The 18,049-nt window shown below is 42.9% G+C and overlaps 1 protein-coding gene across 4 annotated transcripts in view; it reads right to left on the reverse strand.

Moving 5' to 3' along the window:
- Window positions 1–18,049, reverse strand: part of jam2a (junctional adhesion molecule 2a) — a 45,596-nt gene that overhangs the window by 9,326 nt on the left and 18,221 nt on the right. For all 4 annotated transcript variants that reach the window (XM_061889738.1, XM_061889736.1, XM_061889737.1 and 1 more), the window contains exons 2-7: window positions 17,080–17,145; window positions 16,834–16,944; window positions 11,481–11,630; window positions 5,082–5,269; window positions 4,898–5,000; window positions 84–191 (exon numbers count right to left, since the gene is read on the reverse strand). In XM_061889738.1, the coding sequence (XP_061745722.1) occupies window positions 84–191; window positions 4,898–5,000; window positions 5,082–5,269; window positions 11,481–11,630; window positions 16,834–16,944; window positions 17,080–17,145 (726 nt within the window). The remainder of the gene's footprint in view (window positions 1–83; window positions 192–4,897; window positions 5,001–5,081; window positions 5,270–11,480; window positions 11,631–16,833; window positions 16,945–17,079; window positions 17,146–18,049) is intronic.

Consider the following 18,049-nt stretch of genomic DNA (forward strand, 5'->3'; position numbering starts at 1 on the left):
TTTTTATTCAGTAACAACGTGATGCATTTAAATAAATAAAAAAAAGTCTATTAAGTTTAAGAAGGAAGCGGCGGACAACTCACGGCTGAAGAAGCCATTGCGGTGAAGCAGGAATCCCCCGCAGCCGCAGACCATGACGAGCAGGCAGACCACGATCACTGCAACCACCACGGCCGTGACGTTGACGTCCTCTGGACCGGCAACACAAACACAATTAACCATTCGTTACATTTTGCCCATAGTCGACTATCATTGCAATCTATGGAATAGTTTTTTTAAAAGTGATTGTGGTGATAGTAGTCAGTGTAACGTTTTTGCAGGTGTCAATAGATGTCATTTATCCATCCATCTTCTTCCGCTTATCCGAAGTCGGGTCACGGGGGCAGCAGCCTAAGCAGGGGAGCCCTGACTTCCCCCTCCCCAGCCACTTCGTTTAGCTCTTCCCGGGGGATCCTGAGGTCCTCTCCAAGGTTTCTCATAGTCAGCATTGTCACTAGCGTCCCACTGGATGTGAATTCTCCCTGCCCACTGGGTGTGAGTTTTCCTTGCCCTTTTGTGGGTTCTTCCGAGGATGTTGTAGTCGTAATGATTTGTGCAGTCCTTTGAGACATTTGTGATTTGGGGCTATATAAATAAACATTGATTGATTGATTGATAGTCTTCCCAACGTGTCCTGGGTCTTCCCCGTGGCCTCCTACCGGTCGGACGTGCCCTAAACACCTCCCTAGGGAGGCGTTCGGGTGGCATCCTGACCAGATGCCCGAACCACCTCATCTGGCTCCTCTCGATGTGGAGGAGCAGCGGCTTTACTTTGAGTTCCTCCCGGATGACAGAGCTTCTCACCCTATCTCTAAGGGAGAGACCCAAACTCATTTGGGCCGCTTGTACCCGTGATCTTGTCCTTTCGGTCATAACCCAAAGCTCATGACCATAGGTGAGGATGGGAACGTAGATCGACCGGTAAATTGAGAGCTTTGCCTTCCGGCTCAGCTCCTTCTTCACCACAACGGATCGATACAACGTCCGCATTACTGAAGACGCCGCACCGATCCGCCTGTCGATCTCACGATCCACTCTTCCCTCACTCGTGAACAAGACTCCGAGGTACTTGAACTCCTCCACTTGGGGCAGGGTCTCCTCCCCAACCCGGAGATGGCACTCCACCCTTTTCCGGGCGAGAACCATGGACTCGGACTTGGAGGTGCTGATTCTCATTCCGGTCGCTTCACACTCGGCTGCGAACCGATCCAGTGAGAGCTGAAGATCCCGGCCAGATGAAGCCATCAGGACCACATCATCTGCAAAAAGCAGAGACCTAATCCTGCAGCCACCAAACCAGATCCCCTCAACGCCTTGACTGCACCTAGAAATTCTGTCATTTAATGCTTTTTAATGCAACTTAAAACACATTAAATGCTCACGTCATGCTGCAGATCATTTTTACATGTAGTCAAAAGCATACAATTGTCTGTAAGGACAAAATTGTTGACATTAACTGTGGCCAAATGAAATAATTTTAAACATATATATATATATATATATTAATAATGCAAGTAACACTTTCAAACGCCATAAACATATTTTTCATTTGCGGTGCGGTATTTTTTTGCCGTTGTAATTGGAAGGTCAATAAGTTAATTGTGCTAAATAACTTGTGCTAATAATCTAGGATAATTTGTGTTAAAAAGGTGGGAAGAAAATATAAGAATAGTATTCTTTCATATGCTCCTTTCAGATTATGGAAATGTACAAGAAACATAAAAACAATGAAAGTATGAATTGTACGTGGCTTGTATGTATGCTTTTTCATGAAAGGAATAAAGATAAAAGATGATGAAATAAGTAAACAAACTGAATAAAATGGACTCTCAATCTCTGCTAGGAAAAAACGCTCTTTAAATAATTATTGAATATTTTGAAGTGCAGTTTTTTTCCCCAATTGGAAAAACTGGGTCGGGTGGTTTGTTGTCTTTTTTTGTTGCCGATTGCAATCGTATGACATTTTTAATGCCTCTGGCATTGCTTTTTAATGCTAATTAAAACCTTAATTTTTGCAAAATCCATGTAATTACTTTGAATGCTTTTTTGGATAAATCCATCCATTTTCTACCACTTATCCCGTTCGGAGTTGCTGGGGGTGCAGGCGCCTATCTCAGCTGCATTCAGGAGGAAGGCATTGTACACCCTGGACAAGTTGCCACCTCATCACAGGGCCAACACAGACAGAGAGACAACATTCACACACTAGGGACCATTTAGTGTTGCCAATCAACCTATCCCCAGGTGCATGTCTTTGGAGGTGGGAGGGGCCTATCCCCAGGTGCATGTCTTTGGAGGTGGGAGGGGCCTACCCCCAGGTGCATGTCTTTGGAGGTGGGAGGGGCCTAAACCCAGGTGCATGTCTTTGGAGGTGGGAGGGGCCTACCCCCAGGTGCATGTCTTTGGAGGTGGGAGGGGCCTATCCCTAGGTGCATGTCTTTGGAGGTGGGAGGGGCCTATCCCTAGGTGCATGTCTTTGGAGGTGGGAGGGAACCCACGCAGTCCCAGGGAAAACATTCAAACTCCACACAGAAAGATCCCAGCCCGGGATCAAACCCAGGACCTTCGTATTGTGAGGCACACGCTACAGATAAGTCAACATTTCAAGATCGTAATAACAATCAGACAAAAACACAGGATTATTTCTCACTATTGGCCCTGATATAAATCCTCTGTTTTAGTCTTTAAAGCCCTCCATCATCCAGGGCCTTATTTCCTGAGTTTGTAAACAAAAACAACTTAAGATTTTTTTGATAATAAAAAATACTGCTCTAACCGCTGTGGTATCGACCTGACACTGTACTACTCGGTATTGTTACTCTCGATATTTGTATTGATCCGTCATCTCTGTTTACATTCAAGAGCTGTAGCATAGTGGTTAGCATATCTTTCTACGGTGTGCAGTGTAGTGTGTTTAGTTGTTCCTCGTCCAAGGATGATACTTGCAGGAACAATAGTTTATTTGCCGCCATAGAGGTGATAATTGCCGACTTAGAAGCGGCTCGGCACAGTGGAGGGACATTAGCCCGCAAGCAAGGCCGCTACATTGTGTTGAGGACACGTTTGTTGGCTTGTCAGTGTCAAATGTGCAGGACACGGCAAGAACGTGTAACCAACATGCATCATCATAACATTACGGCCATATTTATATCCTCCATATTGTGCAAGCCTTACGTCACGTGATGTAAATCTATCCACTATTAGGGGATTATTTTAGATACTTTTTAAAGTACCGTATTTTCTTGAATTGCTGCCGGGGCGCTTTTTAATTTAAAACCTCTTCTCACTCCGGCACTTACCAAAGGCATGCGGTAAATTTAGCCCTGCGCTTATAAATTTGAGTGTGAAGTAAGGATACCATCATTAATAAGCACATTTAATTAAAAAACGTTATTATGGTCTTATCTTTACTTATAAATGAAGTCCATGCGCAGCTCCTTCTGATCAAAAGCATCGATAACTTGTTTATGGAAATCTTGCTCATCTTTCTTCAGTTTTAAAAGTCTCTCTGTCTCGATGGGACATCTTCCTTTATTACCTCCTGCTTTGAATGAAAGTCCAGTTTAGAAAACTGTTTTATTTTAGATATGTAATCCTCCATGTTAAAAGTGCAGGCAAGAGGAAAAAATAAAGGATCGCTGCTCACTCTTGCTGCTTGTTGTCACTTCTTCTGCAGCCGAGTAGTCGCAAGAAGGATCACTAGCGCCCTCTACCACCAGGAGGCGGAGTCATTTAATGACTCATATTTGACACACGCAGCTACGGTATATTAATAAAACATAGCTGCTTACTGTTTTTTTTAGCATATTCAATAGCTTGGACCTTAAATCCTACTGAATAGCTCTTAATCTTCTTCCCTTTATGCGATTTCAAATGATTGAAATCAGCCTCCTCCATTTGAAAATGATGACAGGTGAAATGTCACTCGTGACGTGACGAGTTTGACCGGTGGAAATTCTAGACATGCGCTAATAAAAATAATATTTTGCAAAACGAGTTTGACCCGGCCGTAATTCTATGTGGGCGCATACTATATACCCGGCGGCAATTCAAGGAAATACGGTACTACAACTTTTTCCGTAGACAAATGAACAAACATGTAGAGATTGCATTGTTTAATGCCAACGACTCCCACTGCCGGCTTCACCGGTGGCAGAGGGGTTAGTGCGTCTGCCTCACAATATGAAGGTCCTGCAGTCCTGGGTTCAAATCCAGGCTGAAGAGTTTGCATGTTCTCCCTGTGAATGCGTGGGTTCCCTCCGGGTACTCCGGCTTCCTCCCACTTCCAAAGACATGCACCTGGGGATAGGCCCCTCCCACCTCCAAAGACATGCACCTGGGAATAGGCCCCTCCCACCTCCAAAGACATGCACCTGGGGATAGGTTGATTGGCAACACTAAATGAGCCCTAGTGTGTGAATGTGAGTGTGAATGTTGTCTGTCTATCTGAGTCGGCCCTGCGATGAGGTGGAGACTTGTCCAGGGTGTACCCCGCCTTCCGCCCGATTTGGAATAAGCGGTAGAAAAATGGATGGATGGATGGATGGACTCCACTGCCAGATTGATAGTTGAATCATACTCCTCTGAATCGAATCGTCGATTATTTGAAGACAGCTCTAAGAACAATCTTATTTTTTACAGCTGAAGCTGTAGTTTGGACCAAAAATACACAAAGAAGTCCTTCATGGCGTATCAACTTGCTGGTAAAGGTGAGGACTCGTTCATATTTTACAAGCGGGGGGCTTTTCCTCTGCACTGCTTCGCTGATTTTGCCCAGTGCTGAAAGGTGTGAGTGCGCACACACACACACACACACATACACACACACACACACACACACACACACACACACACATACCTATCGTCATGTGCTTGCCCTCGCACATCTTAGGCTTCCCCACGCCGTTGGACGCCAGGCAGCTGTAACGACCACTGTCCTCTTTGGCCACCGCCTTGAATTCCTGCGTAGCAGACAGACAGTAGACTGAAGACTGATGAATGTCCTGGAGCAACTTCGGCGTCCTGATAGTAAAAACACTCACCAGTACTCCTGTGTGGGAGTTGATTAGATAGGTGGCGTTGGCGTGGCGTGTCAGGCTGATCAGCTGGTTGTCCTTGTACCAGGAGTACGTGGCAGGCGGGATGCTTTGCTGGTCCCGACAGCGCAGCTGCACGGCAGAACCCGTGACCGCCGCGCTCGGGATTTGGCAGGACGGCGTGTTGGGGGGCACTGTGGGAGGACGTGATCACTGCACAAGTCATTCCAAAGTACAGCAGTGGCTTGGCTTATTTTGTAATATTCCTTCTTTTTCGCCAAAAGTCTGCCCCAGTTTTCCTGTCCCATCTTGGTCAAAGTACAGCCAGACATTGTGTATGAAAAACTATGGACTCTATATCTGTGCTTTTTTAGTACATCGTGGTACCAAAGAAAAATCCAAGATCCAACATTTGGATAAAGAATGTGAGGGACTCAATACTTTCCAGGAGACTCCCGAAATTCAGCGCCTCTCCCGAAAACCTACCGGGACAAATTTTCTCCCGAAATTCTAGCGGAGCTGGAGGCCACGCCCCCTCCAGCTCCATGCGGACCTGAGTGAAGACAGCCTGTTTTCACGTCCACTTTCCCACAATATAAACAGCGTGTATGCCCAATGACGTTATAACTGTAGAATGATCGAGAGCGAGTTCTTGGTTTCTTATGTGGGTTTATTGTTGGACAGTTTTATTAACGTCCTCCCAGCAAGGTAACAACACACAACAACAGCAGTCTCGTTTTCGTCTACCGTAAAGCAGTTTGTCTGCCGTAAACAGCAATGTTGTGACACTCTTAAACAGGACAATACTGCCATCTACTGTACATGCATATGTGACAATAACATCTACGGCTTTTAGAGAGTGCAGTGCACAACTGCGCACACAACAAGGAGACAAAGATGGAAGATTCCAGACTCTAGTGCAGGGGTTGGGAACCTTTTTGGCTGAGAGAGCCATACAAGCCAAATATTTTAAAAAGTATTTCCGTGAGAGCCATATAATATATTTTTTTAAAGACTGGATACAACTAAACGTGTGCATTTTTAAGTAAGACCAACATTTTAGAGTATAATAAATCTATTATTCTTTTTAATAACATTGTTATTCTGAAGCTAACCAACAACAAATAAAATACTTCTTACCATTAATGCGACTTCTTTGAACAAGTGCGGTAGAAACCGGATGGATGAATTAGAATGTTTTATATTTTGAACGCTATTTTTGACACTGTGATTACCAGCGGAATTATTCATTACTTATCGTGTTAAGTAATGTCAGCTAAGATTTATCTGAGAGCCAGATGCAGTCATCAAAAGAGCCACATCTGGCTCTAGAGCCATAGGTTCACTACCCCTGCTCTAGTGCAATTGATGAAAGCACTTTTGTTCCACACAGCAATGCATCATCAGAGATGGTGTTCAGCATGGTTAGAAAAATAGTGACAGAGAATAGAAGGATGGACAATTCAACCCTTAACTTAACAATGAGTAGATAAGTGTTATGTGTGTGTATATATGTGTAATAAATGAATACTGAAATTCAAGTGTTTCTTTTATATATATATATATATATATATATATAATAAAATAAATATGTATAGATAGCTAGAATTTACTAAAAGTCAAGTATTTCTTATATATATATATATATATATATATATATATATATATATATATATATAAATAAATAAAATACTTGACTTGGTGAATTCTAGCTGTAAATATATATATATATAAGAAATACGTGACTTTCAGTGAATTCTACCTGTATGTAGGTATATATATATATATATATATATATATATAAAAGAAATACTTGACTTTGATTCAGAATCTAACGCGATTCATGTTATGTGTTATTTGGTAGACAAATGATAAACAAAGGGGCCTAAAAAAATATTTTTTAAAAAGGATTTTTAAATTAGTATTTACAAAAATCACAGAATGTTAATCAATCAAAAGAAAATAGAGCAACTCCAACCAAAATGCAGTTTTACAATACTTAGACCAGGGGTGTCAAACGTACGGCCCGCGGGTCAGATCAGGCCCACGAACTGGTTTTCTCCGACCCGCGAGATGAGTTTGCTAATTATAAAAATAAGCTGGAATTTTTTAATTAAAGAAACTACTGTTTTAATTTTGTTCACTGAATGTAACAATAGCAATTATTTGTGTCCTCAGTCTCTAAGGGGGCGGAGCTATGTGACCTGACAAGATAGAGAACTGGGGACACATTATCAGGGCACAAAGAAAAATGGTGAAATGATTTATATGCCCCTTCAACTTCGTGTGCGAATAATTAAACAAGCCCAAATTCACAAGTTTTGGTGTAAATGATGCTACATATGTACAGAATAAACCACATGATGTTAGAACATCAGTTGAGGAAAATGGGTAAATTATAATGATAATAATGATGATAATCATTTATTTTATTATTAATTCCATCTTCTTCAAAAATTAACAACAATGGGAGCATTTTAAAACTCTGCCGGACTCAATTCCACCTATTTCACTGATGAACATTATCACGTCATTTATGTAAATAACAACAAAGGAACATAGAAAACTATTAACTGCAACATGTAAGTGTAAAAAAACAAAACAAACAACATTATAATCTCTATATGTTTAGGTTGTGCTTGTTTTATTGAAAAAAAAAGAAAACAATCTGAAATTGCCTTAATTTAAGTTATGCAAGTATTTTATCAGTCAGGCCCAGTTGGTAATAGATTTTCCTTAATGTGGCCCCCAAGCTAAAATGAGTTTGACACCCCTGACTTAGACATTTACAAAGCAAATACAATAAATATAAATACTATACTGCATAAAAGAAAACCCGAAAATGATAAAAGCAACAGTTGCAGTAATTATATCAATAGTGATATTGAAATAAAAGGTAGTTGATGGATGTTTTTAATCCAAAAACGGATTCTTAAATACAGACAAAAACATTCACAAATATATATATTCTGTATATTCTTAAATCGATTTAGAATTGGAATAAATAAAGACCGCAATATGGATGTGAATCATATTTTGAGCAGCCCAACCCCCATGTAACAAATCCACATGTCAACAAAGCAAGCTCGCCTGATAGAAAGCGTTCCAACACATGTAAGGTTCCACTTTTCTTAATGCTCTAGCTCGACGCTAATTTGTGAATTATATTTATATAGCGCTTTTCTCAAAGTGACTCAAAGCGCTTTACATAGTGAAACCCAATATCTGAGTTCCATTTTTAAACCAGTGTGGGTGGCACTGGGAGCAGGTGGGTAAAGTGTCTTGCCCAAGGACACAACGGCAGTGACTAGGATGGCAAAAGCGGGAATCGAACCTGCAACCCTCAAGTTGCTGGCACGGCCGCTCTACCAACCGAGAGACTTGAACTCCCGCCAACCCATCCATCCATCCATCCATCCATCATCTTCCGCTTATCCGAGGTCGGGTCGCGGGGGCAGCAGCCTAAGCAGGGAAGCCCAGACTTCCCTCTCCCCAGCCACTTCGTCTAGCTCTTCCCGGGGGATCCCGAGGCGTTCCCAGGCCAGCCGGGAGACATAGTCTTCCCAACGTGTCCTGGGTCTTCCCCGTGGCCTCCTACCAGCTGGACGTGCCCTAAACACCTCCCTAGGGAGGCGTTCGGGTGGCATCCTGACCAGATGCCCGAACCACCTCATCTGGCTCCTCTCCATGTGGAGGACCAGCGTCTTTACTTTGAGTTCCTCCCGGATGACAGAGCTTCTCACCCTATCTCTAAGGGAGAGACCCAAACTCATTTGGGCCGCTTGTACCCGTGATCTTATCCTTTCGGTCATGACCCAAAGCTCATGACCATAGGTGAGGATGGGAACGTAAATCAATCGGTAAATTGTGAGCTTTGCCTTCCGGCTCAGCTCCTTCTTCACCACAACGGATCGATACAACGTCCGCATTACTGAAGATGCCGCACCGATCCGCCTGTCGATCTCACCATCCACTCTTCCCTCACTCGTGAACAAGACTCGTAGGTACTTTATTTAAAAAAAAAACAAAAAACGAAAACAATCTGAAATTGCCCTAATTTTTTAGTTATCATGCAATTATTTTATCAGTCAGGCCCAGTTGGGAATAGATTTTCCTTAATGTGGCCCCCAAGCCCCCAATCCCGCCAATCCAAAGAGTGCAATCCACCCTTTTCTAGCTGCAAACTATGGCCTTAGATTTGGACGTGCTGATTGTCATCCCAGAAGCTTCCCACTTAAACTGTGTGGAGCTCAGCATACATTCATGATCCAATCAAATGAAATAGTGGCTATGAACCCTCATTTATCATATGGTCTTCACTCGATGCAGTGTGATGCTACGAGTATTCTGCTAGCTACCAAAAATAATGAGTATTTATTTCTCAGAGTGAAAATTATTCGTTCACAAAAAATAGGGCTTTCACTTCACCATTTCACAAGGTAAAGTGCATGTGTCAGCATTTTTAGCTCATCCACTGTTTTAGATATCAGCAGGTATTTCATACGCCCATGTATTGTGTGTGTGTTTACTTTCACACGTGCTTTCTTTGAAGGTGGGGAGGTTCAAGTCTTTTACACAAAGAGGTCACACAGAAAAATTGATGCGGGGAAGAGATGTATCGATACGACTTCTTCATCCGACACAATACCAATATTGCCGCATTGAGTATTGGCTGATACCACTACTGATCTGATACGCTATCAGCAGTAATGCTTACTTATATACTTGTAATATTTAGTAGTGTGGCTTGTTAGAAAAGGCTTGATCAAGTGAATTTACTCAGATTAACGGCAGGTATGAAAAAGTACCAATTAATTGTTTTATCAATAGTCTAGAATAGATTTATGCTGCCCCAACTCCGGGGCAGCATAAATGGACAGAATTTCTAGGCGCAGTCAAGGCGTTGAGGGGATCCGGTTTGGTGGCCGCAGGATTAGGTCTCTGCTTTTTGCAGATGATGTGGTCCTGATGGCTTCATCTGGCCGGGATCTTCAGCTCTCACTGGATCGGTTCGCAGCCGAGTGTGAAGCGACCGGAATGAGAATCAGCACCTCCAAGTCCAAGTCCATGGTTCTCGCCCTGGGAAAAGGGTGGAGTGCCATCTCCAGGTTGGGGAGGAGACCCTGCCCCAAGTGGAGGAGTTCAAGTACCTAGGAGTCTTGTTCAAGAGTGGGGGAAGAGTGGATGGTGAGATCGACAGGCGGATCGGTGCGGCGTCTTCAGTAATGTGGACGTTGTACCGATCCGTTGTGGTGAAGAAGGAGCTGAGCCGGAAGGCAAAGCTCTCAATTTACCGGTCGATCTACGTTCCCATCCTCACCTATGGTCATGAGCTTTGGGTCATGACCGAAAGGATAAGATCACGGGTACAAGCGGCCCACATGAGTTTCCTCCGCCGTGTGGCGGGTCTCTCCCTTAGAGATAGTGTGAGAAGCTCTGCCATCCGGGAGGAACTCAAAGTAAAGCCGCTGCTCCTCCACATGGAGAGGAGCCAGATGAGGTGGTTCGGGCATCTGGTCAGGATGCCACCCGAACGCCTCCCCAGGGAGGTGTTTAGGGCACGTCCAACCGGTAGGAGGCCACGGGGAAGACCCAGGACACGTTGGGAAGACTATGTCTCCCGGCTGGCCTGGGAACGCCTCGGGATCCCCTGGGAAGAGCTGGACGAAGTGGCTGGAGAGAGGGAAGTCTGGGTTTCCCTGCTTAGGCTGCTGCCCCCGCGACCCGACCTCGGATAAGCGGAAGATGATGGATGGATGGATGGATGGATGGAGATTTATGCTGTATTTAAGTTGAAGCGGAGTGTTAATTGTTTTTATGGCGACACATATAACCACGATAACTGATGTATTTGCAATCCCATAGTTGTTTTTGTGCTGATATTGGATCAGGACACCTAGTGTGGGGCCGCATGTCATATTTCTATTTATTATACATGCTAAAATCAATCCAACACAGGAATACACGTCAAGTCACCAAGGGAACCTCCTTAGATTTGTTGGTTCTCATTAATTTTGTTTAGAATTATTAATATGTTAACTAATATTTTTAGAGCTCTAACCAACTCAAATCTTACATTGTATGTGCCATATACATGCTACTGTTAGCATAAGCTATTTTACATGGCAATGTCAACACCTCCACACTTGAAATCCAAACGACAACTAAGATGAACAGCTGGTGTGACATTCTACTTGATGGCAAAGACTACTTCCTGACTACGACAACACACCGAGGACAAACTGTGAATGCATCGTGGAAAATGACTCAGAAATATAAGACAAACTGCAAATAGCTCGTCATTATTTTCCCTCAAGGTTATCATGAAGCCACAGTAACGTAGGGAAAACGTAAAAGCCGAGGTGCAGCTTCACATTTCACATTTAGATCCTCGGTCGGTCCTACCTAAGACTCGGAGTGTGACGTTGGTCTCGCCCAAATTGACAGAATCCAGAGGAGCGCTGATCTCGCAGCGGTACTCGCCGGCGTCCTCCTGGGTCACCCGCCGCAACTTCACTGTGGCCCCCTCGATGCTCGCCCGCCCCTCGAACGCACCTGAGAACAAGGATTCAGTTGTTAGTCTTCTCATGATATCACAATTTCATTCGTGGATACCGACATCTATGAATTTCAAAACAGAACATTGTACTTTTAATTTCACTTCCTATTGAAAACTGTTTCAAACTGTCAAGTTTTTAAGATGACTGTTAACCCCGCCTTCTGCCCCAATGCAGCTGAGATAGGCTCCAGTACCCCCTTCCACCCCAAAAGGGACAGAATGGATGGATGGATGTACTTGAACACCTTGTGCACATGATTGAAACTGCAGCGTCCGCTGCCAAGAGGTAAGAACATTAGCGGTGGCTTAGAACCTCCCACTATTTCAAAACATTACTGTGTTTATAAATAACTTTTACACTCTTAAAAGAAGAGCAACGGCATGGAGCGTTTAAGTTTATAAAACAAACAATATTCCATCCATCCATCCATCGTCTTCCGCTTATCCGAGGTCGGGTCGCGGGGGCAGCAGCCTAAGCAGGGAAGCCCAGACTTCCCTCTCCCCAGCCACTTTGTCTAGCTCTTCCCGAAGTGTTCCCAGGCCAGCCGGGAGACATAGTCTTCCCAACGTGTCCTGGGTCTTCCCCGTGGCCTCCTACTGGTTGGACGTGCCCTAAACACCTCCCTAGGGAGGCGTTCGGGTGGCATCCTGACCAGATGCCCGAACCACCTCATCTGGCTCCTCTCCATGTGGAGGATTAGCGGCTTTACTTTGAGTTCCTCCCGGATGGCAGAGCTTCTCACCCTATCTCTAAGGGAGAGACCCGAACTCATTTGGGCCGCTTGTACCCGTGATCTTATCCTTTTGGTCATGACCCAAAGCTCATGACCATAGGTGAGGATGGGAACGTAGATCGACCGGTAAATTGAGAGCTTTGCCTTCCGGCTCAGCTCCTTCTTCACCACAACGGATCGATACAACGTCCGCATTACTGAAGACGCCGCACCGATCCGCCTGTCGATCTCACCATCCACTCTTCCCTCACTCGTGAACAAGACTCCTAGGTACTTGAACTCCTCCACTTGGGACAGGGTCTACGCCCCAACCCAGAGATGGCACTCCACCCTTTTCCGGGCGAGAACCACGGACTCGGACTTGGAGGTGCTGATTCTCATTCCGGCCGCTTCACACTCGGCTGCGAACCGATCCAGTGAGAGCTGAAGAAAACAATATTGATCTTAATATTCTTTCAATATCGTCTCATTTGTAATGTAATAAAAAGGCTAAAGAAATATTTAATGACAATGTTTGTGTTTCTGTTAAAGCTGTCAAAGTTAACGGTTTAATTCAAACAATTAATGATCAATCATGTGCAGATTAATCATGCTCTTTATTTGGACCGTGCAAGCTTTTTCTTCAAGGCTGTACCAGAACCATGTAGAAGTTAGTTGAAAAATGAGCGAGGAGACTGACTGCTGTGCTCGCTGTCACATTTCACTCCAAAACACAGCCTGATAGAACTTTAGGTCAAACTGTTATCAAGTTTGTGGCAAATAAATAGCATGCATTCATTATGACAATAAAGTTGCATTTGTGGAGAAATATTGGGGTCTTTTCTTAAGCAAATGTTTAATTATGTAAGTTAGTAATCACCGGTAATCATAATAATAATAATATCCATCCATCCATTTTCTACCGCTTATTCCCTTTGGGGTCGCGGGGGGCGCTGGTGCCTATCTCAGCTACAACCGGGTGGAAGGTGGAGCACACCCTGGACAAGTCACCACCTCATCACAGGGCCAACACAGATAGACAGACAACATTCACACTCACATTCACACACTAGGGACCATTTAGTGTTGCCAATCAACCTATCCCCAGGTGCATGTCTTTGGAGGTGGGAGGGGCCTATCCCCAGGTGCATGTCTTTGGAGGTGGGAGGGGCCTATCCCCAGGTGCATGTCTTTGGAGGTGGGAGGAAGCCGAAGTACCCGGAGGGAACCTACGCAGTCACGGGGAGAACATGCAAACTCCACACAGAAAGATCCTGAGCCTGGGACTGCAGGACCTTTGTTTTGTGAGGCAGACGCACTAACCCCTCTTCCACCGTGAAGCCCTGTAATCTTTTGTATTCCAAATAATATATTGTGTTGTGTTTTGTTATGATAGTTGGCTGCAATATAACAATATCCATTTTAAGTCAGTCCTTGTATCGATGTGATGTTTGCATGCTGGTACGGACTTGAACGGGAGCTGGACAAACCCAGGCTGTATCACCAGGAAACATACTTGGACCTGATGTGATGTCAGGGAATTAGCAGGCTGGACGCCAGTGAAACTGCATTCCAGTGCGGCCAGGTGAAGGCTATGATTCATTATTTATATCGCACATTAAACCCACGTCCTTTAACCTTAATGAAGATGGATCAAGGCTAGCAGATTTTACGCCTTGGCACCACACACACACACACACACACACACACACACACACACACACACACACACACACACACACACACACACACACACACACACACACACACACACACACACACACACACACACACACACACACACACACACACACACACACACACACACACACACACGCACACACACACACACACTCACACACACACACACACACACCCCCACGCCGCTTGAAACATGACCGCCCTTATGGGAGCGCCCAACTCCTGCCAGCAGGGACAGCGGCGGCGAGCTGATTAAAACAAATGTGGCGTACGAGGGTTCATTTGTGGCTTTATTAGGAAAGATTTTTTGGGACACTGAATTTATGCTACTGAATTATGCTGACAATTTCACTGAATACAAATTTGTGAGCAAAATGTGTATAAAGCCATTCAGTTTAAACAAAATTTCAGCGTTTTAAAATTTAGTGTAAAAAAAAATCTGTTTTACAATTCTCTGCAGAAAAATTTTGTGCAAAAAAAAAAAAATGCAGAAAAAAATTCAGTTTTAAAATTCAGTGTTTTAAAATCAGTGTAAAAAAATCCATGTAAAGAATTTAGTGCAGAAAAATTCAGTGTAAAAAAAAAAAGAGCGCAGAAAAATACAGAGTAAAAAAAACAACAGTGTTTTAAAATTCAGTGCAGAAAAATTCAGTGTAAAAAAAGGTAGTGTTTTAAAATTCAGTGTAGAAAAAAACAGTGTTTTAAGATCATTGTATGAAAATTCAGTCTAAAAAAATTCAGTGCACTAAAATCAGTGTAAAACAAATTTATCCATTTTCTATTGCTTGTCCCTTTCAGTGTTTTAAAATGTAGTGTAAAAAAAAAAATCAGTGTTATGAAATTCAGTGTATAAAAGTTCAGTGTAAAAAAAATTCCGTTTCCCAAAAATTCATCCACCCATCCATCCATTTTTTACCGCTTGTCCTTCTGTGTTTTGAATTTCAGTGGTTAAAAAAATGCATAAAAATTCAGTTAAAAAAAACAGTGTTATGAAATTCTGTGTAAAAAACATCCATGTAAAAAAAATCTAATTCAGTGTATAAAAATCACAGTTTTAAAAAATTAAGTATTTTAAATTCAGTATAAAAAAGTTAGTGTTTCAAAATCAGTGTAAAAAATTCAGTGCAAAGAAATTTAGAGTATCAAAATTCAGTGTTTTAAAGTTCAGTGTAAAAAAATCCAGTGTCCAAAAAATTAATCCATCCATCCATCAAATTTTTACCGCTTGTCCTTCTGTGTTTTAAAATTCAGTGTCTGAAAAAAATGCATAAAAATTCAGTGCTTTAAAATTCAGTGAAAAAAAAAACTGTCATGAAATTCAGTGTAAAAACTAAAAAATCAGTGTATAAAAATTCAGTGTAAAGAAATTAGTGTTTTGAAACTAAGTGTAAAAAATTAAGTATTTTAAATTCAGTGTAAAAAGAAGTCCATGTTTCAAAATTAGTGTAAAACATTCAGCGCAAATAAATTCAGAGTATCAAAATTCAGTGTTTTAAAAGGCCTACTGAAATGAGATGTTCTTATTTAAACGGGGATAGCAGCTCCATTCTATGTGTCATACTTCATCATTTCGAGATATTGCCATATTTTTGCTGAAAGGATTTAGTAGAGAACATCCTGGATAAAGTTTGCAACTTTTGGTCGCTAATAAAAAAGCCTTGCCTGTACCGGAAGTCGCAGACGATGATGTCACAGGTTGATGGCTCCTCACATATTCACATTGTTTATAATGAGAGCCTCCAACAAAAAGAGCTATTCGGACCGGGAAAACGACAATTTCCCCATTAATTTCAGCGAGGATGAAAGATTTGTGGATGAGGATATTGATAACGAAGGACTAGAAAAAAAAAAAAAAAAAAGGCGATTGCATTGTGAGCGATTCAGATGTTTTTAGACACATTTACTAAGATAATCCTGGGAAATCCCTTATCTTCCTATTTTGTTGCTAGTGTTTCAGTGAGATTATATAGTACCTGATAGTCGGAGGGGTGTGTCCACAGGTGTCTTGACGCCATTCTCTGAGGGAATTAGTCACGGCAGCAGCAGCACGACAGAAGTTCCGCTGATCTCCGGTAAGAGGCGATTTTTTACCACAATTTTTTCACCGAAACCTGCCGGTTGACAAGTGGTTGGGATCCATGTTCGTTTGACCGCTCTGATCCATAGTAAAGCTTCACCTCTGGGAATTTTATACAAGGAAACACCGTGTGTTTGTGTGGCTAAAGGCTAAAGCTTCCCACCTCCATCTTTCTGCTTTGACTTCTCCAATATTAATTGAACACATTGCAAAAGATTCAGCAACACAGATGTCCAGAATACTGTGTAATTATGCGATTAAAGCAGACGACTTTTAGCCGCTAGTGGTGCTGCGCTAATATGTCCCCTCCAACTCGAGACGTCACGCGCATGTGTCATCATTCCGCGACGTTTTCAACAGGATACTTCGCAGGAAATTTAGAATTGCAATTTAGTAAAGTAAAGCGGCCGTATTGACATGTGTTGCAATGTTAATATTTCATCATTGATATATAAACTATCAGACTGCGCGGTCGCTAGTAGTGGCTTTCAGTAGGCCTTTAAAGTTCAGTTTAAAATACATTTAGTGTATCAAAATTCAGTGTTTCAAAACTCACTTCTAGTAAATTAAGAGTGATGCAATCGATCCTGTGTCAGAAGCAGCCAATGAGGTGAGTTTTCAGCTTTGAATTATTTTGCACTGAATTTTGTATTTTGACAAACTGGAAAAAAAAGACACCAACTCCCCTCCATACTGGTGTTTTCTCACCTCGGAACTGTCCGTCAAAGTAGACAAAAGACACATCTTTCCCCCTCTTCTTCCACTCGATGCGCGGGTTCTGGTCCCTCTCTGTGCGGAACATGCAGGACAGCTCCGCATCTAAGACAAAAAAACAAAATGGGATATTTATGGCGCCAGTCTCACATCTGCTTCTATTTCAAGCCTGCACTGTCAAGGATGCATCAACTCATAAAAAAGGCCTGGATGCTTTAGTTGTCTTTTTTTGGGCCTCACCTGAGAACTCGTGCACTTCCACTCGTGGTTTGTTGGTGGATACGCTGACAGGGAGGGAGGGGCAACCTGGGGAGGAGAAGAAGGAGTTAAAGGGGAACATTATCACAATTTCAAAAGGGTTAAAAACAATAATAATCAGTTCCCAGTGGCTTGTTGTATTTTTTAAAGTTTTTTTCAAAATTTTACCGGTCTCGGAATATCCCTAAATAAAGCTTTAAAGTGCCTTATTTTCGCTATCTGCGAAACCACTATCCATCTCCCTGTGACGTCACACAGTGCTGCCAATGTAAACAAACAATGGGAATACCACAGCAAGATATAGCGACATTAGCTCGGATTCAGACTCGGATTTCAGCGACTTAAGCGATTCAACAGATTACGCATGTATTGAAACAGATGGTTGGAGTATGAAAGTATTGAAGAAGAAACTGAAGCTATTGAGCGAATAGCTATTGACGCTATTCATAGCCATAGCCTGGCCGAATAGCTGCGTTAGCATCGCCGGTAAAATGTGCGGACCAAACGATCAGGACTTTCGCATCTTTTGACACTGGAGCAACTTAAATCCGTCGATTGGTAAGTGTTTGTTTCGCATTAAATGTGGGTGGAAGGAAACGTAATATAGTTGCAAATGCATCTGCAGGTTATCCATACATCTCTGTGCCATGTCTGCCTTAGCATCGCCGGTCAAATGTGGAGACACTCTGGCACATTCAATGGGGGTCTGGCGGCAGACACTTTGGCATCTTGGGGCCAGTGGTGCAACTTGAATCCCTCCCTGTTAGTGTTGTTACACCCTCCGACAACACACCCACCAGGCATGATGTCTCCAAGGTTCCAAAAAATTGTCGAAAAAACGGAAAATAACAGAGCTGAGACCCGGTGTTTGTAATGTGTTGAAAATGAAAATGGTGGGTGTGTTACCTCGGCGACGTCACATTCTGACGTCATCGCCTCCAGCGCGATAAAC

The sequence above is a fragment of the Nerophis ophidion genome, linkage group LG27 (assembly GCF_033978795.1).
Source record: "Nerophis ophidion isolate RoL-2023_Sa linkage group LG27, RoL_Noph_v1.0, whole genome shotgun sequence".
NCBI classification, from domain to species: Eukaryota; Metazoa; Chordata; class Actinopteri; order Syngnathiformes; family Syngnathidae; genus Nerophis; species Nerophis ophidion.